The sequence below is a fragment of the Bufo gargarizans genome, chromosome 2 (genome assembly GCF_014858855.1).
Source record: "Bufo gargarizans isolate SCDJY-AF-19 chromosome 2, ASM1485885v1, whole genome shotgun sequence".
Classification (NCBI taxonomy): Eukaryota; Metazoa; Chordata; class Amphibia; order Anura; family Bufonidae; genus Bufo; species Bufo gargarizans.
Window position 1 is genome coordinate 491,820,649 of NC_058081.1, and position 22,990 is coordinate 491,843,638.

The following is a 22,990-nucleotide window of genomic DNA, read 5'->3' on the forward strand; positions in this document are numbered from 1 at the left end:
TACGATTACATATGTATAGTTTGTTTTGTTTTTGTATTTGTGTTTTAAATGCTGAAAAAATTAAATAAAAGAATGATGGAAATAATTTTTTTTCTTTGCATTACTATACTCTGATTCCCATAACTTTTTTACTTTTATGTTTACGGAGCTCTGTGAAAGCTCAATATTTGCAGGGCGATCTGTACTTTTCATTGAAACCATTGTGGGTTGTGTATGTGCACTGGAGCACATATGCATATGAGACTCAGACTAATGAGGGGCATTTATTAACACCAGCATAACCAATTATAAATTCTTTTAAACCCTTTTTAAAACTGTCCACTGTTCCTGCTGTGACTACATCCTGAGGAAGTCTATTCCACAGTTCTTATAGTAAGGCTTCATGGACACGACCGTATGTATTTTGCGGTACGCAAAAAATACAGATGACGTCCGTGTGCATTCCGTATTTTGCGGAACGGAACAGCTGGCCCCTAATAGAACAGTCCTATCCTTGTCCGTAATATGAACAATAACAATAATAGGATTTTTTCGCGGAAATACGGAAACGTAATGCACACGGAGTACCTTCAGTATTTTTTGCAGACCCATTGAAATGGTCCGCAAAAAAAAACAAAAAACGGAAGGTACTCCGTGTGCTTTCCGTTTCCGTATGTCCGTTCCGCAAAAAAAATATAACGTCCTATTAGGCCCCTTTCACACGGGCGAGTTTTCCGTGCGGGTGCGATGCGTGCGGTGAACGCACTGCACCCGCACTGAATCCTGACCCATTCATTTCTATGGGACTGTGCACACGAGCGGTGATTTTCACGCATCACTTGTGCGTTGCGTGAAAATCGCAGCATGCTCCTCTTTGTGCGTTTTTCACGTAACGCAGGCCCTATAGAAATGAATGGGGTTGCGTGAAAATCGCATGCATCCGCAAGCAAGTGCGGATGCGGTGCGATTTTCACGCATGGGTTCTAGGTGACAGTCTATTCACTGTATTATTTTCCCTTATAACATGGTTATAAGGGAAAATAATAGCATTCTGAATACAGAATGCTTAGTATAATAGTGCTGGAGGGGTTAAAAATAATAAAAAAGTTAACTCACCTTCTCCTCTTGTTCGCGTAGATGCCGGTCTGTTCTTTAGCTGTGGGCTGAAGGACCTGTGGTGATGTCAGATCACATGCTCCATCACCATGGTGATGGACCATGTGATTGGAGCATGTGATCTGACGTCACCTCAGGTCATTCAGCCCACAGCTAAAGAACAGACCGGCATCTACGCGAACAAGAGGAGAAGGTGAGTTAACTTTTTTATTATTTTTAACCCTTCCAGCACTATTATACTAAGCATTCTGTATTCAGAATGCTATTATTTTCCCTTATAACCATGTTATAAGGGAAAATAACACAATCTTCAGAACATCAATCCCAAGCCCGAACTTCTGTGAAGAAGTTCGGGTCTGGGTACCAAACATGCGCGATTTTTCTCACGCGAGTGCAAAACGCATGACAATGTTTTGCACTCGCGCGGAAAAATCGCGCATTTTCCCGCAACGCACCCGCCTCTTATCCGGGCAAAAAACATGACGCCCGTGTGAAAGAGGCCTTATTGTCCGCATTACATACATAGATAGTACTGTTCTATTAGCGGCCAGATGATCCGTTCTGCTAAATATGGAATCATCCGTATTTTTTGCGGGTCCGTTATTTGGGGGACGCAAAATACAAACAGTTGTGTGCATGAGGCCTAAAGAAGCTTTGACACTTCGGAGACTGAACTTTTTCTTCTCCAGTCAGAGGCAGTGTCCCCTTGTCTTTTGAGGGCATTTTACATGGAACAATGTTTCACCATATTTTCTGTATGGCCCATTTATATACTTGTACAGGTTAATCATGTCCCCCTTGGACATCTCTTCACAAAACTAAATAAATGTAATTCTTTTAATCTTTCCTCATAACTAAGACCCTCCATGCCCCTTATCAGTTTAGTCGCACTCCTCTGTACTTTTTCCAGCTGCAGTGCGTCCTTTCCAGATCCACTTCTATTATGACGGAGTGAATAACGAAATGTCCTGCGCCATATAAGCTAAGGAGTTGATTGAGGTATGTAAAAAATAAAAAAATAAAGCACTGTAAAATCTGATGGTCAGCAATATATACATAAGCTGAGCAAGTTTTAGGCAAAGAATAAATAAATAATACTATATATTTCCTCATTTCCCTATTTCTTTTCTGACCTTTTGTTGACATGCAGTTGCATAGCTGTGGGGGGTGTAACTACAATCTCTGAGGTTTTCCTCATTTGTGGGTGTCAAAGACTGCCTTTCGACTCCCCCTGCTCTGAAAAGGCAGTGAATAAAAGTGCTGCCATGTCTGCAGGCTGGCTGCTGGGATACTCGGGTTGTACGTGTGGGACTACAAGTCCCAGCTGTACAGTACAATGACATTGCTGATACACACAGGATCTTCCCCCTACCTGTTCTTGTGCAATGCTCTGCAGACTTTGTAGGGGTGAGGAAGAAGGGAGGAACCTGTGCAGAGCATAGGTCAGGGCTGGCCATCCTGCGGCTCTCCAGCTGTTGTAAAATACAAATTCCCACCATGCCCTGCTGTAGGCAGTCTTTGCATGCTGGGAGTTGTAGTTTTGCAACAGCTGGAGAGCCACAGGTTGGCCATCCCTGGCATAGGTCTCTTCAGTGCTTGAAGAAGAGGAAACCCTGCAGCTGCTAAGTACCTGAGACAGAGCCTCCAACCCAGAGTCTGTGCTGCTTATGGCGGTAGGGGTTAAACTTTGCTGAAGAATCCAGTGGGAGGGGAGACACAGGGCAGGCAGCGGATCAGGCAGCCCAGGGGGTGTGGCTTGTCACTCCAACCAACACAGCCTTTGCAGGGAAGTCCGATGCACAGAGTCACACCTGCTCCCTTAGGCTTGTGCACGAAATGCCATCAGAGCAGGGAAAGAAGCTGACATCACAGCTCATATGACGCTCAGCTAATGGTACTTTCAAACTAGCGTTGTTCGGATCCAGCAACGGAACTGCCTGCTGGATCCGGCAAACCGTATGCAAACGGAAATCAGTTTTTTTCCGGATCCATTAGACGGATTCGTTTTCAAACATCAAAAGCAAAAATAACTCCCCCTTTAGCCTGGCGTAGACAGGAAAGCCGGATCCAGCAACGCGGCAATTTCTGGAACACTTGGTACCGGATCTGGCATTAATACATCTCTATGGAAATTAATGCCGGATCCGGCAAGTGCAATAGTGTTCCGGGATTTTGGCCGAAAAAAAAATACTGCAGCAAGCTGCAGTATTTTGTCAGGTCAAATACTGTACAAGGGACAGAACAGAAGACATCCTGATGCATACTGAACGGATTGCTTTCCATTCAGAATGCATTAGGACAAAACTGATGCGTTTTTTTCCGGTATTGAGACCCTTTACCGGATTTCAATACCGGAAAAGAATAACGCTAGTGTGAAAGTACCCTAACGAGGAGAATGGGGCAACTGCAAATGAAGTAAGTGAATCTGAAAACCCCTTACACTTGCCTAGTTAAAAAAAAAATATATATAAATAACATGGACAACCCCTTTAATGCCGCAGGATGGAATAGGATAGGCATCGTGTGGCATTCTATTTTAGGGCTCGTTCACACACAGATTTCTGCAAGCCCCATTCAGGTAAATGGAACTGACTTTCAGTCGTGGTAAGACCACAACCTGTGAAGGCACCTGTAGGGTTCCTGCACACGTTGTGCAATTTTTCCTCCGGACTTCTCTTGCAGAAAAACCATGGCGTAATGCTGTACCAGCAAAGTGAATGAGATTAGACAAATCTCATCTACACTGCATTTCTTTCTGTGCCGAAACTGACCTGCCATGTGGATTTAGAATTTGTGCGATTTTTGCTGAGGATTTCACCTTTTTCTATGCAAGGGTGTGATCTGCGAGAGAAAAAAAAAAATTGCCAAAAACCGCAAGTAACACATGTGGCTTTGGCCTCTTTCACATGACCGTGTGGCTTTTTCAGTGTTTTGCGGTCTATTTTTCACGGATCCGTTGTTCCGTTTTTTGTTTCTGTTTTTCCATATGGAATATACAGTAATTACATAGAAAAAAATTGGTCTGGGCATAAAATTTTCAATAGATGGTTCGGCAAAAACGGAACGGATACGGAAGACATATGGATGCATTTCCGTATGTGTTCCGTTTTTTTGCACACTCATTGACTTGAATGGAGCCACGGAACGTGATTTGCGGGCAATAATAGGACATGTTCTATCTTTCAATGGAACAGAAACAGAATGCATATGGAGTACATTCCATTATTATTTTTTTGCGGAACCATTGAAATGAATGGTTCCGTATACAGACCGTATACGGAACGCAAAAAACGAGACCTTTTGGTGTGAAAAATAACAGAAAACCACTCAGAAATCCGCGTGGATTTTCTGTTAGTACACCTGCACCCATGCAGGTGCCCTTAGGCTGTTTTTACATATTGGGGGTCATTTATCAATCTGAAATACGCCTAAATTAGGTGTATTTTAGGCGCAAATTGCGGCACAACTAGTCGCGCCACAATGTGCGACTTCTCCCCGCTCATGTCAGGTCTAAAAAAAGTCGGGGTGGCGCGGATAGGGAAGGGGACGGGTCGACAGGTGTAGAAAAAGGTCCAAGCGTAAGACAGCTCGGAAGTTGTCTTACATTTAGAAGCAGCGGTGGATGCGCCAAAGTTATGAAGAAGCCGGCGCCTCTACATAACTTGGGTTGATCCACCGCCAGCTCAGGGGTTTATTAAGATCGGCATCTAAAACACCAGTCTTAATAAATGTGCCCCATAGTTTGTGATTTTTTTTTCTGCACTTATACGTTTTTAGAGGTGTTTTTCTGCCGTTTGCTGAAAGTCAATGAGAAATATGAAATGCACGACACACAAGCATTTTGTTGTTACTGCCATTTTATTTAATTAGGTGGTGTTTGTCTTTCTGGCTTTTTCAAGCACGCAGGATGCTGGAGCTCTTACCATTTTTTCAGGCATTCTGATATCTTCTCTATAGTGGGCAAATGCCATTACAAAAATGCTAGTGGACAAACACACTGGGGAAGATTTATCAAAACTGACTTAGTGGCCCATAGCAACCAATCAGATTCCACCTTTCATTTTTCACAGCTCCTTTGGAAAAGGTGGAATCTGATAGGTTGCTACAGGCAACTAAGCCAGTTCTACTTTATACCAGTTTGATAAATCTCCCCCACTGTTTACAAAAAAGCCTAAAAAAATGTTACAAAATGTGGCAAAAAAACATAGAATGGGATTATATTGGCGTTCAAAATTTGTGTGTGAAGGGACCCATAAAGTGAAGCTCCACATTTCATTAACATTGAATATATAGTCAGTAAAATCGGGCGTCTTTGTAGTATATGCTTCATTATACAGGGTGGCCCACAAAAACTTAGCCCATCTCCAAATCAAACAGCCCAATAGTAAATCTGTCTTAGGGCTCTTTCACACCTGCGTTCTTTTCTTCCGGCATAGAGTTCCATCGTCGGGGCTCTATGCCGGAAGAATACTGATCAGGATTATCCTAATGCATTCTGAATGGACAGTCCGTCCTTCAGGATGCATCAGGATGTCTTCCATTCCGGAACGGAACGTTTTTTGGCCGCAGCAAATAGCGCAGCATGCTGCGCTTTTTGCTCCGGCCAAAAATCCGGAACACTTGCCGCAAGGCCGGATCCGGAATGAATGCCCATTGAAAGGCATTGATCCGGATCCGGCCTTAAGCTAAACGTTGTTTCGGCGCATTGCCGGATGCGACGTTTAGCTTTTTCTCAATGGTTACCATGGCTGCAGGGACGCTAAAGTCCTGGCAGCCAAGGTAAAGTGTAGTGGGGAGCGGGGGAGCAGCATACTTACCATCCGTGCGGCTCCCGGGGCGCTCCAGAGTGACGTCAGGGCGCCCCAAGCGCATGGATGACGTGATCGCATGGATCACATGATCCATGCGCATGGGGCGCTCTGACGTCATTCTGGAGCGCCCCGGGAGCCGCACGGACTGTAAGTATACCGCTCCCCCGCTCCCCACTACTACTATGGCAACCAGGACTTTAATAGCGTCCTGGCTGCCATAGTAACACTGAAAGCATTTTGAAGACGGATCCGTCTTCAAATGCTTTCAGTACACTTGCGTTTTTCCGGATCCGGCGTGTAATTCCGGCAAGTTGAGTACACGCCGGATCCGGACAACGCAAGTGTGAAAGAGACCTTAGTTGTTTATAGCAACTAATCAGAGCTCAGCTTTCATTTTTTCAGAGCCCTGTAGAAACGGAAAGCTGAGCTCTGATTGGTTGCTATGGGCAACTAAGACAGACTTACTATTAGACAGTTTGCTGTGGAGATATGGGAGGCAGGCTACTTTTTCGTCGGCCACCCTGTATTTTTCAGCTGCCTGGAGACTGTCAGATGGCTGGCGTTGGTGTACTTATCTGATTCTATTTAACACTTTCAGTGTACATTCGTCTATCTGGCTATAAACACATCACAACCCCCAATCCTGCGACCACATAGATGGGAGACCAAGACTTTATTTTTTTGTATGCCAGGGAGAACCCCTACACGGGTGTTACCTAGATGAAAATTGCAATGGGCTGTACGGAGTATTCACCCAAACTAAAGATAGCCATTCTACTTGTTGATGGTTTCCAGCAGGGGCGTAGCTATAGGGGGTGCAGAGGTAGCAGTCGCTATCGGGCCCTGGAGCCTGAGGGGTCCCAAAGACCCTTGTGCCATATCAGAGGACACTGGAATTATAGAAAGTACATGCTGGGGAGGTTACACCTCTGGCTGCAGGGAAGGGGTTAGGTCAAGAATTTGGAGTGAGGGGCGTTTACATTTTTGCCCCAGGTGGCATTAAGGCTATGTGTTTCCCTGTCCCTTGCCACAAAGTACTGAGGGAAGGGGGGCCCCCCCAAGCTGAACTCTTGCACCAGGGCCCATGAACCAGTTTCCAGGTAGCGTCACCTTTGTTGAAAGTAGCGTTTGCTGACTATATATAGACTATGCCACCTTCCAAGTGTAATAAAGTCTAAAATGTACGACTTTTTAAACGCTACTGTGTCTGAATTTAAGAGTAAGTGGCGCTTCTACGCCTCCTCACTTTCTGAAGAAGACACGTGGGCGGTGCCAGTGTTCTAGTACACAAGATAATTGACATCTACACCAGCTACAAACGGGCGTAGAGTTTGATCTTGGCGCAAGGGCTGGCGGAGGATACACCTATGTGTGACAAGGGCACAGGGGAATATCAAACACAGTCTTTTTACTTGGTATGGAGTTCATACGGCTAGTTACAAGGCATGACATTATCAACACTGTGCAGCCACGATGCCTACAGGGTGCCAGCAGTGCCCGTTTACACAAGCAGGCATCTATGCCACACAGCTAGGGTACAATTTGCGTCTAATTTGAGCCAGATCAGAAATGACAGCTTTCTAAGGACATCCATCAGTCATGCCACCATTCTTGGGGGGGGCAGACGGGCACAATGCTATATTTCCTACACTACATGTCAGCAAATGGTAAGCATAATCAAAGCTGCGTAATCAGGTCATACACCTGCAAGAAGCCTCTTCTTTAATTCTTGCTCCTTACCCATGGCCACTCCTTTGCAGGCTACCTTGACGGCCTCCTCATACTGCTGGACGGAGATCAGGTCCTCCAGGTCCCTTGTAATCCTCTTCACTTTGGTCTCCATGTCCAGGCACTTGTCCAGCAAGCTAGATAGAAGCGTGTTACCCCTGAGCTCCTGGCCACCTCTGAACTTCAGCCTCTGCTTGCAGATTTGGCATCGGTTGGCAACTTTTAGGCATTTCTTACAGAAAGTGTGCCCACACGCCAAAGTCACTGGTTCCCAGAGGGTCTGCTGGCAGGATGGGCACCTGAAGATCTCCATGATGCTGCTTCCAGAAGAATCCCTTTAGGAAGATCCTGTAGCTGTCACTTAATCCTCAGCTAGTAAGGGGGCATCTTGGTTCAGCAGCCAGTGAGTGGCACTCTTTAGCCCTGGCATGTAAGACATAAAGTCACGACCTGCAATATACCTGGACAACTACAAGGTGGGGGGGTGCACACACAGTGTACGCTACTATACCAGCGCTGCCCAATGCCCTGCACAGAAGAAGACAAAGCAATACCTCTCTGATATAACATGTGCAGCTGCATTACATAAACGTCCGCGTCACATGACGCGTCACGGCGCCCTCCTATTGGCTGTGACCGGTGTTCCCTGCCCTTGTTGTGAAACAACCCGGAACCCGCGTTTCATAATAGTCACATAACCGTGAGGAGGGGGCTGAGGGGAAATGTGGGAGCATACAGGGTGATAGTCGTAGGAGCTGGCTGTAAAGCGTCACCTGCTTATAGTAAAAATAATATCACCGTAGACATATTACCTTGTGTGAAGTGAAAAATATCTTATTTAGCTAGTCAGATGTATCTGTTCTTGGAAAAGCTGAGTGACAACCAATATGGCTGCCGTTATATAATTTTACCGCATGGCAGGTTGGTCCAGTGGCGTAAATGGAAATGACTGGGACCCACAGCAAATTTTTGAATGCCTCCCTCGCAATCCTCTCCTCCTGTGCAACCCCCACTCCTGCGGCTAGTAAAAATCGCTTTCTGAGACCAGGCCCAGCTGCCGCTACGTTTATTTCCTACACGTATATACTGTATGTCACTGTATATAATGTCATAGTATAAGGCATCATGCACACGACCCTGTGTATTTTGGGGTCCGTAAAAAATACGGATGACAGTCCGTGTGCATTCTGTATTTTGGGGAACGGCGCAGCTGGCCCATGATAGAACAGTACTATCCTTGTCCGTAATGCGGACAATAATAGGATATGTTCTATTTTTTTCGCGGAACAGAAATACGGAAACAGAATGCACACGGAGTAATTTCCGTTATTTTTTTTTCACAGACCCATTGAAATGAATGGTTCTGTATACAGGTCTGCAAAAAAAACATCAAAAACGGAACGACACAGAAAGAATATACGTTTGTGTGCATGAGCCCTAATACTGTTGAAGGGGCCTTTGACAAAAACTTTTAGTTCTCCTCCTGGGTGGGCCCCTTCTGAGTTTGGCCCCAAAGCATCTGCTTCCCCTTTAGCTACGCTCCTGGGGTGGTCTAGCTTTATACCATTAGCCATATATCGCTGTGTAAGGCCGAATGCACACGGCCGTTCACTCCTGCTCTCAGCAGGAATCCAGCCCGTGTTACCACGGACCGCTCACGGCCGTGAAACACGGTCGTGTACATTGGGATTTCCGTGCTATAATGGCGGCCATTTTGTCTGTTGGCAGGCATTAGCTTATGGAGCACCATGGGGCACATTTATTTAAGTGTTTGCTCCTGTTTTTAGTCTAAAAATGCTGTTTTACACAGTTTTTTTTAAATTGCATTTACTACTGAAATTGCGCCTGGTTTTCAGGCTTTTGCGCCTCGTTCGATTATAAAAAATTTTTTTTTTAACTAATTCAGAAGTTTTCTAACTTTTGCGACTTTTTTATGTAATTAGTCACAAAAACAGTCTAATTTCTACTCCACTCCAGGGCTGGCATAATTTTGTTCATTTTCAGTGGTCTTTTATGAGAGACATGCGCCTTTTCTGTGCACAGATAGGATGGCCAGGTTTTAGGCTGGACAGTCCGATTTTCAGACTGCCTGTCCTCCGTCCGGTGCAGGGCCTGGACAGACAACGGGATGTCCCTTTGATCAGCTCATGTGCGGACAGCAGCATTGTGCTGTCTGAGCGTGAGCTGCAGGGACAAAGTCAACCTCCCTCCCACCGCTGCAGCTGATCTGCGGTTGATTTTACCTTAAAGGGGTTCTCCGGGAATTAAGAAAATAAAAATCCGTAAATATTACTTTATTATAAATATATTCTCAAATACATTTCATTAGTTATAATGGCTCATTTTGCCTAAGGAGCAAAGATTAGGAGAAACAAAATGGCCGCTGTCATATTAGTACACACAAAGCCTGTCCTAATCACACTGGAGGACAAGTTACTTCAGGACACTGAGCTAATGAGCTGCCTCATCCTCCTCTCCTACTTGTCAGGGAATATGATCCTGAATACAGGTGATAAGATCTTCAGCTGAATCTCTGTAGGAATGGAGTTCATGAGGAGACATCAAGTACAGAGAGGATGGCCAGGACAGACTATGGTAATGTGGGGCTGCAGTAATGAAGACTGCATAAAAGTGCTGCTGCTCATTAGCCATATCTACTCATGAACTACATTCCTACAGAGATTCCGCTAAAGTTCTTATCAGCTGTGTTCAGGATCACAATCCCTGACAAGTAGAGGAGGATAAGTCCCCTTGCAGACGAGTGTGTCCGGATAAGGTCCGGATGCGTTGCGGCAAACCCGCGTGAGTAGGTACCCAATTGCAGTCAGTTATGACTGCGATTGCGTTCCATTGTTCAGTTTTTATCGCGCGGGTGCAATGCGTTTTGCACACGCGTGATAAAAAACTGAATGTGGTACCCAGACCCGAACTTCACAGAAGTTCAGGTTTGGGTTCGGTGTTGTGTAGATTGTAGAGGTGCACCGAAATTCCGGCAGCCGAAAATATCGGCCGAAAATGCACCTAATCCATTTCGGCCGATATTTGTACATATCGGCAGAAAATAGCGGGGAGGGACTGGGAGGAGGAGCTGGGGGACGGTGCGTTCACTGTGCTCGGGCCCCCAGCTCCAGTAGTTATAAAAAGTGTGCAATTAATACGGATTCTATTCATGAGGCCCCCTCTGCAGTAGAACATTCAATATAGCCACATCCTACTCACATGGCTGTTATCTTAATGCTGGCCGGCCGGGCAGACGAGCGTCAGCGTCACGACTGACGTCATGTGCCCGGTCTACTTTCTGAATGAAGGAGGCGGCGCAGGCATGTGACGTCAGTCGTGACGCTGCCGCTCGTCTGCCCGGCCGGCCAGCATTAAGATAACAGCCATGTGAGTAGGATGTGGCTATATTGAATGTTCTACTGCAGAGGGGGCCTCATGAATAGAATCCGTATTAATTGCACACTTTTTATAACTACTGGAGCTGGGGGCCCGAGCACAGTGAACGCACTTGCCCCCGGCTCCTCCTCCCAGTCCCTTCCCGCTATTTTCTATTAATTGTACAATGGGGGGGGGGGGGGGGGGTCTGTGGATGGCACTGTTATGGGGTGGATGGGGGTCTGTGGATGGCACTGTTATGGGGTGGGTGGGGGTCTGTGGATGGCACTGTTATGAGGTGGGGGGTCTGTGGATGGCACTGTTATGGGGTGGGGGGTCTTTTAAAAGTATTTGGGCAAAAAGGCAGTTTCGGTTTCGGTCAAGGGGTATCCTGAATTTTCGGTTTCGGACCAGAATTTTCATTTCGGTGCACCCCTAGTAGATTGTATTATTTCCCCTTATAATATGGTTATAAGGGAAAATAATATTATTCTGAATACAGAATGCTTAGTACAATAGGGCTGGAGGGGTAAAAAAAAATATTTAACTCACCTTAATCCACTTGTTTGTGCAGCCGGCATCTCTTCTGTCTTCTTCTTTGAGGAATAGGACCTTTGATTACATCACCGCTCTCATCACATGGTCCATCACATGATCTGTTTTACCATGGTGATGGACCATCTGATGAGGGCAGTAACGTCATCAAAGATCCTTTTCCTGTGCACAGCAAATAAGAAGACAGAAGAGAAGCCGGGCTGCGCGATCAAGTGGATTAAAGTGAGTTATATTATTATTTTTTATTTTTTTTAACCCCTCCAACCCTATTGTACTATGTATTTTGTATTAAGAATGCTATTATTTTCCTTATAACCATGTTATAAGGGAAAATAATAATGATCGGGTCCCCATCCCGATCATCTCCTAGCAACCGTGCGTGAAAAATCGCACTGCATCCGCACTTGCTTGCGGATGCTTACGATTTTCACGCAGCCCCATTCACTTCTATGGGGCCTGCGTTGCGTGAAAAACCCAGAATATAGAACATGCTGCGATTTTCAGTTATGAGTGAAAATCACCGCTCGTGTGCACAGCCCCATAGAAATGAATGGGTCTGGATTCAGTGCGGGTGCAATGCGTTCACGTCACGCATTGCACCCGCGCAAAAAATTCCCCCGTGTGAAAGGGGCCTAAGGCTTAGAATGGCTTGTTTTGTCTAGGGAGCAATCATTAAGAGAAATTAAATGGCCGCCATCCTATCAGTACACACAAAACCTGCCCTAATCACACAGGAAGACAAGTAACTTCACAACCCTGAGGTATAGAGCTGCCTCATCCTCCGCTATGCTGTACCTGTCAGGAATCATGATCCTGAATACAGGTGAATCTCTGTGGGAATGGAGATGATGAGGAGACATGAGAGGAGGGTGAGCAGCAGCTCTTGTATGCAGTCTCCGTTACCACAGTCTGTCCTGTCCATCATCTCCTTACTTCATGTCTCCTCATGAACTAAATTGTCCAGAGATTTAGCTAAAGTTCTTATCATCTGTATTCATGATCATAATCCCTGACAAGTAGAGAGGAGGAAGAGGATGAGGCACCTCTTTACCTCAGTGTTGTCAAGTAACTTATCCTTCTGTGTGATTAGACAGGTTTTGTGTCTACTAATAGGATGGCGGCCATTTTGTTTCCCCTGATGATTGGGCCCTAGACAAAACGAGCCGTTATAACTAATGAAAGGTATTCAGGAATCTACACTGAACAAAAATATAAACACAACACTTTTTGTTTTGCTCCCATTTTGCATGATCTGAAACATTTTCTACAAAAGTGTTGCGTTTATATTTTTGTTCAGTGTATATGAATAAATAAGGATGTCGTCGTGTAGCCCTATCATTAGGGCGCTGCGGAGGTCACTGTTAAAGGGGCAGGCACTGTGGAGGTCACTTTTACAGAGGCGTTCACTGTGGATGTTACTGTTAAGGGGCAGGCCGCTGTGGATGTCACTATTAAGGGGGCAGGGGCCACTATTAAAGGAGCAACTGCTGTGGAGGTCACTGTTAAGGCAGCAGGGTACTGTGAGGTCACTGTTAAAGCAGTGGAGTACTGTTTAGGTCACTGTTAAGGGGCGGCCCCTGAGGAGATCACTGTCAAGGGAGTGGGGTGCTATGAAACTCACTGTTAAAGGGGCGGGCTGCTGTGAAGGTCAAAGTTAAGGGAATGGGCTTCTGTGGAGGTCCCATTTAAAAAGTGGCGGGCACTGTGGGGAGGTCAGTGTTATGGGCTGGGGGACTGTGGAGTTTACTGTTAAAGAGGCGGGGTGCTGTAGAGGTAACTGTTATGGGGGATACTGTCGATATCTTTTAACAAAATTAAATAGATTAAATATACCTGTGCGAAGCCGGGTTCTTTTGCTAGTGTCTCTTAAAATATTTATCAATCAATATTCACCATATGTCTTTTTTTTTTTTTTTTTAGGACGTTAGAAGGCTTAGAATTTTAGAAGCAATTTCTTCATATTTTTAAGAAAATTTACTAAACCACTTTTTAAGCCAAAATTAAGTTATAAAGCGATTTTGAGGGACTTACGTAATGAAAACCACCCATACATTACCCCATTTTAGAAACGACACCCCTTAAATTATTCAAAACTGATGTTACAAACTTTGTTAACCCTTTATCACGTCTGATATGGAAGGTAACAGACGTGAGGAGCAGAGGGGAGTGAAGAGGAATACCCTTCCACTAGGGCACGGGGGTGTCAAACACATGTGGCCCGCGTAGCCGCGCCAGCCGCCAGCCTTCACCTTTTATTATCACTTCCTGCAGGCGGCCCCTGCAGGAAGTGATAATAAATCACATAAGGAGCACTGTGTATTACTGGTACTTACAACTACAAGCGCTCGCCGAGAGGAGGGAGGAGGCAGGCTGGGAGGATGGGCGCTGGCAGTGTGAGTCATACGTCACGCGCCTGCGCCACCCACTTTATGAATGAAGCAGGCGGCGTGGGCGCATGACGTATGACTCACGCTGCCAGCGCCTGTCCTCCCGGCCTGCCTCCTCTCGGCGAGCGCCTGTACTTGTAAGTACCGGTAATACACAGCGCTCTTTATGCGATTATATACATACGGTAACCATTAACTATTAGAGATACAATTATACAGTGAGCGGGGCCTGTGTAGTAGAATAGTCACTGCACGGGCCCCGCTGTCATTATAAAAGCAGATGCCGGCCCCTAGCCCGTGTATTGAGGGTCATTCACTACAGGGACACTTATGGAGGGGATCTGTGGATGACACATAGCATAAGATGCTATATATGTGTCATCCACAGATCCCCCATAAGAGCCACCCATAGATCCCCCATAAGTGTCACCCACAGATCCCCCATAAGTGTAACCCACAGATCCCCCATAAGTCCGATACAACCGGCCCTTTGAGGGTGACCAAACTGCTGATGCGGCCCCTGATGAATTTGAGTTTGACACCCCTGCACTAGGGAGAGGGAGGCGTGGTGACCCCCTAACTCACCTGGCTGCCCTGACGTCCCTAGATGGGCTGCTAACCCGTACGCTGATCACATGCTTTTTGGCTTACCCTGAAATTAGCCCTAGGTAGTGAGTAGGGCGGTGGGAGCACTAGTCCTCACCACTGAAAACCTAGGGTAACAACAGGGAAAGGACAAACAAAGCAAACAATCCCTGAAGGGAGACAAACAACAGGAGAGAACCGGAGATCCAACAGCACCAGAGCAACTCCACCTGATGTCTGAATAGAAGATCTGAAAAGAAGGTCTATATCTGGCAACAAGGAATGCAGAAAGGGAGAACATAGAGTAGCTGGCTGACAGAGAACAGCTGAATGGAAAAGCTACAGATTCTTAAATGGAACAAAAAGGATTGCAAACCTAAGCAGGAAAACCTGGATAAACACCAGGGTGAAACACCGCTCCCCGCCAATGGAAGCGCAGAAGATCCCTGGAAGGAGGAGAAATCGGAACCGTCAAGTAGGCATCTTTGAGATCCAACTTGGCCATCCAGTCCCCTGGGAGTAGCATGTCCCTCAAGAGATGGATGCCCTCCATCTTGAAATGCCTGTATTTGACGAATACATTCAGAGCCTTGAGGTTGATAACGGGGCGTAACTGACCTCCACCAAGAATATCCTGCTGATTACCCCTTCGTGGTCGAGAGGAGCCGGCTCTATAGCTCCCTTGAGGTATAAAGCCCGAAGCTCTAGATCTATTAGCTTCTGGGCTTCCCGTGAACGGAACGTGGGAGGGGGCGGGACTGGAAGCCCCGGAGGGCCGACAAGCTCTATGTGGAAACCCCGAACCGTGGACAGCACCCAGGGGTCGTTGGTAATGAACTCCCAAGCAGGCATAAAATGTTGGAGTCTGCCCCCTACATAACTTTCCGAAAAAGGGTGAAGGGGCGGTAGACTTACCAAATGGATGCCTGAGGTTCGGGTTCCCTCTGTAAGGTCTTCCCCGTCCGGAAGCACCACGGGTAGGGAAGAAGGACGGCTGATGTCTTTGTTCATTGGCAGGAGGACGGTAAGATGAGTAGGAGCCTCGACCCGAACCACGGGTCTGGAAAGAGGAACGGCCGGACAGACGGCCCCTTGAACTGCCGGCCCTGGTGGAAACCCTACCACTAAAAACCCTACGCATCGACGTTTGGGCTTTATCCAATGCGGTGAAGGTTCCTACAAACTTTCCTAGTTCTTTAATGAAGGGATCCCCAAATAGGAAACCTTGGGCATCCTTGCCAGACTCCGACAGGGCCATATTGGTCAATTTTGGCTCAATTTCTAACAATATGGCTATAAGCCTTTCAATACTGAGGGAGGTATTTGCATTACCTGCCATGCAAATGGCTCTTTGGGTCCAACCACGGAGCTCTTCCGGGTCGACCATTCGGCCTTCAGCCATGGCGGATTCCGCCAAATCAAAAATCTTTGTCAGGGGCCCCATAATATCAAGTAGCTTGTCCTGGCAAGCTTTCAGGGCCGAGTCTAGGCCTCTCTTTGGGCTAAATCCCGTTTTAGACAGGAATTGGACCATCTTCGGGTCCACAACCGGCGTCTCGCATACCTTATTAGGTATCGCCGGGCGGGGGCATTCTGCCCGGAGTTTGTTCCGCGCCTCCTTGCTAAGGGGCTTACGGACCATGGACTCCAAGTAACTAGCGATGTGGGGAGCCGGGAGCCATTCCGCGGACCTGGGGTGGTGTAAAGAGTCCGGGTCAAAGAGCGCCTCCCCTGCCGGATCCAAAAGGGAAACGGATTGGGACGGGTTCACCGGATCGACCTCTAACGGTCGCTGAGGCGCTGACGAAAAGGAAACAGACGTCCCCTGAGCAGGTGACATATCATCATCGTCATATTCATTTGAATCGTTATATGGATCAATCAAAGCCTCCTTATCAGATTCACCATTAGAATCAGAAACTAGCTCGGGGTGGGAACGAGCAGATTTCCAATTCCAGTGCTTTTTCTGCCTGGCGCGGACAGGCTCTTTTTTTGGAACAACGCCATCAGTCATATCACTTCTGGAGGCAACAGGGGCTGGCAAAGGCATGGGGTTAGGGGCCACCGTAGATGAGGTATTGGCGATAAGGACCTGGGATATAGAGTGAGTCAATACTGAGGACATAGAGCCCATTGCGGAGATAATGGCCTCAGAGATAGACTTTTGCAGGGTAAGTGCCTGCGGATCCGCCGGGACCTGAGCAGGCCCCCTTGCAGCTGGGGTAGCACCCATATTTTGAGGAGGGCAAGGGGAGTCTCCAAAGACAGGAGTCCCAAGTACTGATGGTGGGGCCTTCTGGGCAGACATACTCATAGACTATATATATAATCTATATATCTATATATCCCCAGGGAAGAAACTGAGCACCGCTAAACAACTAAACAACTAACCCTATTAGATGAGAAAAACAGCAAGCAGAGTTAGTCACTCTGTGCTGCAGAAGGAGCCGCCGTTCCGGACAGATGCAGAGCGAGGCCGTACGCTGCACGAGTACAGCGGTGCGGCTTATCACAGAAGACGTCCGAGATCCCACCCAGTATCGCGAGATCTCGGACGTAGCAGCCGGAGCGGCGGGAAACAAGCTGGGGAAGAAGCGATGGCGGCCGAGATCCCGCGAGAAGCAAGAGATCTCGGACGCGAACGGAGCGGCGGCGAAAAAAGGTAATCGCCGACCCGATCAAGCCGGCGCACCGAAAAAACAGAGAGAGACCCCCGATCCCAATTAAGGGCAGGGGGGGGGGGGATAAAGGGAACCTGTAAGGAAAAAACGGCGGCCGAAAAACTACGGCACCACAGCCCTAACAGTTAAAATCGGGCATGAACATCAGGGGGAAAGAAACGCCCTATAATGGGATAAAAACCAGTAAAAATGACATTTAGACATAAACCACCACCCCTGCAAGCAGGAGGGTGGAATACTTAACTTGTGCAGCAGCAAAGAAAGAGGAGGATGGACTTAAGGGTGGTCCCTTTATACCCTGACTAGGGGAGGGCTGTGTGCCCATTGGTGGATTTTGTTTGTTTAATTCTTTGCTGCTATTTGTGAGAAGTAAAGAAAGGGTTAAGCAATATGAGCCTCCGTGTCTTGAAATAAAATTTGATGGATTGGTTAACGAACACCTTTGGTTGAGCAATTGCCTTAGGTAGGGTCTCATTTTTTGTGGGATGAGGTGACTTTTCAATGGTACCATTTTGAGGTACATATGACTTTTTGATATTATGCATTTTGTAAAGTGAGGTAACACAAAGTGGCACTATTTTGATTTATTTTTATAGCATTCATCTAACAGGGTATATCATATGATATTTTTATACAGACGGTTACCGACATGGCGATACCTAATATGTCACTTTTTTTTTTTTTTTTTTTTAAGTTTTACATAGTAGAAGCATTTTTTGAGAGCCATTGAGAGAAAATAGCTGTTTTGGCATGGTTTTAATTTTTATTTCTTTATAGCATTCACCCGAGGGGTTAGATCATGTGATATTTTTATAGAGCTGGATGATAGAGACGTGGCGATGCATAATATGTCTTCTTCTTTTTTTCCAATTTTATATAACTAAACTATGGGAAAGGGGCACTTTTTTAACTTGAAACTCATTTTTTATGTAAATCTTTTTTTTTACTTTATTGTCCTACTGTGGGACTTTTGGGGGTCTGATCCCCTCTCCAATGCATTGCAATATGGTACAGTCTAATACACTTACAACCTGCTTGCCTGTGAGACCCAGGCTGGGTCTCACAGGCCTTCATAGAGGACAGCCACAATGCTTATGGAAGGCATCGGTCCCTGTCGCTGCAGAGCAGGGACCCGATAGGAATGGGGAGGGAGCTCCCTTCACAAACCCTGCACATCCTCAGAGGATGACACATTGCAGGACATCTTGAAAGATGGATGCCGGATAGTGTCCGGGAGACCTGGTACTTTGGGCACTATACTGTCACCGTCTATTTATATCTCAGTGCAAGAACAAACACCACCAGCTTGGTTAAAACATACAGGCTTTGCAAAATGTGGGAGCCATCCCTGCAAAACCTGTAAGTTTTCATGCATGGTCAAGAATTTTCACGACTCAACATATTCAGAAACCTTTCCCATCAAGAGCTACATAAACTGTAACACTGCGGGGGTGATTTATGACATTCTATGTACATCATGTGATCTAATGTATGTGGGTAGCACTAGTAGGAAATTTAAAGAGAGACTGAGAGAACATCTGAATTACATCTCTAACCCCACAGCCACTGGAATATCGAATGCGGCAAATCATTTTATCCATGCACATAACCGCAGTGATAGCAGTTTCTGTACATTTGGTGTGAGAGGGTGTCAGCTCCAAAGAGAGGGGGTGACGTCAGACAAATAAATTTTGTCACGCGAGGCGTTTTGGATCTGGAAATTGAACACCAGATATCCACGGGGTCTGAATATGAAGAAAGAACTAATGTATTTATATTGAAATGGTTCATTGATTTATTTATATAGGAATAATAACCATAATCTTTCTTATTTTTTCTGTATTGTGCTTATATTGTTTTTATACCTGGACCTATCTGTTCCATGGATCTACATGATTGAGTATATACCACACTATAACATCGTTGAAAATTGCATAGAACTATGTGCATGTGCGGGTGCATTTCCTCAGGCCACGTTCCCACCATGCGATTTATCACTATGAATTTGCATGATAATGATGGGCTAATGAAACAGGAAGATCTGGCTGATCATGCCGGCACACGTTAACCTCAGGAGTTACACCCCCACAATATAATTGGTTGCAATATACCTATGAGAAAAATTGTTGATTATATTTTTATATAATCTACTATACTTTATTTATTTTATTTTTTCTTGTAGTTTATTATTTGCTACCATGGTATTAATCCTCTCAAACGGATCCATGTGAACTTAATTAATTTTAGTGATTTTACAAATGCTTTATTTAACACAGGTCTATACTTTTTACTATGTTTGAAAAGGTGTCTGATATGTGGTTGATTGTGGGACTGTGCTCCCCTCCTCCTTTTCCTGGGGTCGATGGGAGCTCAGCCTACATAAACCCACTGTGAAATGGACACATTGGGTTATGACTATCAAACTTAACAGTTCGAAACGCGTAAATCTCAGGGAGTGAAGAGGGGTGCCACTGTATTTGTTTTACATTTTTGGTGCAATAAAGACCGGGACCTACAAAACTTTACCACGAGTGCTGGAGCTTCTATTTTTCTACACTTCATGATGTCTGGACTGGCTTGGGTCTGCTCCGAGTCACAGGAAGAAATTGGGTGAGCTGGATATTTTACTATTTTCTACAAGCTTTTGCAGTGCCCACATACACTAGTGGGACGCTGCACTGACCTTGCCTACTTTTTTCAGCCCCATCTACTTTTGCTGGTCATGCCTACTTCTGCTACCGCACCTTCTATCAATTGGGACTCGCCTACAACATGGGGGCCACTTTAAGTTGGTGTCAAGGTGTGGGGCACCATTAGGTACCATGGGTGTTCCCAACTATTATTCATGTATGGAACATTGCCCAGCCTTTAGTATGTCCAGCAGGATATTGTGGAACCAGTCCTACTGCCTTTTTTGACTCAGGAGACGTTTTGGTGTTTCAAAAAGATAATGCCCACCCATACGCTTTCTGCACAACACAAAAATCGCCAGATCTCTTCCTCTCTCACCTATCAAGAATTTCTAGGCCTTGAAGGGGCGACAGATCTCCCATGTACAGCACCTTGTTTGAACTACAGGTCCAAGTTCAAAGAGAAACACAGAAATAAGATAATAATGCACTTAGTAAAGTAGATGCAAGCATTATATATGGACAAAGTCCTCACTCTGATATGATAATATCTGAGACACTTAGCCAATATATTTTGATCAAAACACATCTGAGCCCGCCTACCAAGCGCCAAGGTGGTCTCAGGTCAGGCGGGTCCTACACTAAGCCATTGGGCTTCTATGTTCAGGAAGGGCAAAAGTGCAGAGGAATGCTACTCCCAAGATAAAATAGGTGCACATTCACACTTGAAGGTGCCACTCCCTCAAGCAAATACTACATAGACAAAAATTAGATGCAAGTAGATGCAAGCATTATATATCTGTTTTGATCAAAATATTTTGGCTAAGTGTCTCAGATATTATCATATCAGAGTGAGGACTTTGTCCATATATAATGCTTGCATCTACTTTACTAAGTGCATTATTATCTTATTTCTGTGATTTTCTTCAATAATATGGCCAGGGACATCCGTACATTTGTATATCATACCGTGCAGGATGTTTTTATCTTAGTTTTTTCTGTGATTCTTTTTGTCCAAGTTCAAAGAGCTTGGAGTACCATCCCACATTAGGATATCCAGCATATGTATGACTATTACCATGATAGAGTGGCAGCCCATATTGCCACAAGGGGAGATACCACTCATGTGACCCTGCCTCAAAATATACCCTGCTACAGAACCAAAAATGAGGAACCACCTTGGATGTGTGACCATTGATCCAGAACCACAAGCAGTTTATCCTTCGATCCCAACTCAATCACATATAAATAAGTCAGAATTTTCACATTTGACACCAAATGAGAACATTTAGTCCTTTCCAGTATTGCCATTTAAGTCTATAGAGAGGACCATTGCATGCTCGCTAAGGACTCCTTTTTTTCTTGACAGTGGTGGTGGTCTCACAGTTTGGACAATTTTCACATTATCCGACTGGCAGGTTAAAGGGCTGGTCCAGACACTTACATTTTAACATGCTCAGAATGTTACATGTTAAAGGGGTTTTCCAAAACTTTAGAACTGATATACTTCATCGAGATAGAACTCGGGATAGGTCATTATTAACTGATTGGTGGGGGTCCGACACCCAGGAACCCCAACGATGAGCTGTTTGAGAAGGCAGTGGTGCTCACAGCTTTTCCTATGCCATGTGGCCATATGTTCATCGGCTATGTGGCCTAGGACAGCTCAGCCCCATAGAAGTGAATGGGGTTAAGTGTGATACAACTACACAATAGACAATGCTGTGCTTGGGAAGCACAGAAAAGGGTGCAGTGCTTCCCAGGAGTTCTGGTGCCTTCTCAAACAGCTGATTGGCGGGTGTCTTCCTGGGTGTCGGACCCCCACCGATCAAATACTGATGACCTATCTTGAGGATAAGTCATCAGTTCTAAAGTTTTGGAAAGCCCTTTTAATAAAATAAGTGATACTGACCTTCTGATTCATCCATTGCTCCTCTTAAAAAGCTTCTTGATACCTCGTCGGTTTCTAATCCCTGCTGACTCTTAACACATCAACGACCGCTCTGCCTTTCACTGGCTATGGTGAATCACTGTTTTATTGCATGTTGTCTCGCAAGATAACGATTGCAACATCTGTACAGGGACATTTTAACACATTGGTTGGCCCCCACCTCCCAGAACGTCTGGACTAGACAGGTAGTTCATGTGAAGGAGGAGAAATGTTATATACTAGTTATTATGTCATATGCCCGCATATAGGTGTTTTCGATGATCTAAGCCATGGTCACATGTTCCTATGTGTCCTCATTGCTGAGAAAAATGATGTTTTAATATATGCAAATGAGCCTTTAGGAGCAATGGGGTCGTTGATGTTACACCTAGGGGCTTTGCTTGCTCTGCAACTTCCAGGCCCACTGCATTTTGATTGAAAGAGCCAGGCATGATGGCGTTTATACTGCCTGATCCTGTCAATCAAACTGCAGAGGGCGCAACACCCCATTGCTGCTAGAGGCTCATTTGCATATATTAAAACATCATTTTTCTCAGCAATGCACATATGAACATGGGACACAGATGCCTTCAGCTACCAAGTGCGCATGCAGCAGGTCAGCCAGTTTCATAGGTACAAATCTGCAGACAAATGTTCCGTGCCTCTCCATTCTGGTTCCTTGGCTTTTGGGATGTCCACTGCATTTCTGGTCCCTACTTGTCAACTTCGCATCGACATGGTCACATGTGACTCTGTAGCCAATGTCTGGCCTCAAAAGTGACATAAGCAGCACATGATCCATCGGTGAAATGTCTTTTGGGGACATGTCACTGCTGAGGCCAGTCACTGGCTGCAGCGGCGCATATGACCCCCATCCATGCAGAAGTTGACAGGTAGGCACTGGAAATGCAACAAAGACACCCCTCGCAGTATCATTTAGTTATGTTTTATATCTGATTTTAAAAAAAAAAACATGATTGCTTTCTTCCAGAAACAGTACCACACTTGTCCACAGACTGTGTATAGTATTGCAGCATAGCTCCATTCACTTGAATAGGGCAGAACAACTGCAGCAACACAAAAAGGTTTTGGAAAAAAGTTAAAAAAAGTTTTAAAGAGGTTGTCCATGTTCAGAGCTGAACCCGGAGGTATCCCCTTTTCAACCCAGGCTGCCCCTCTGAGATGAGCATCGGAGCATTTTTATCCTCCGATG

General features: G+C 45.6%; 1 protein-coding gene across 2 annotated transcripts in view; it reads right to left on the minus strand.

Moving 5' to 3' along the window:
* The window catches only part of LOC122928393 (LON peptidase N-terminal domain and RING finger protein 1-like), a 67,894-nt gene extending 59,685 nt beyond the window's left edge, over positions 1-8,209 (minus strand). For both annotated transcript variants that reach the window (XM_044281180.1, XM_044281179.1), the window contains exon 1: positions 7,647-8,209. In XM_044281180.1, the coding sequence (XP_044137115.1) occupies positions 7,647-7,947 (301 nt within the window). In that variant the 5' untranslated portion in view covers positions 7,948-8,209. The remainder of the gene's footprint in view (positions 1-7,646) is intronic.
* Positions 8,210-22,990: the final 14,781 nt, after the last annotated feature.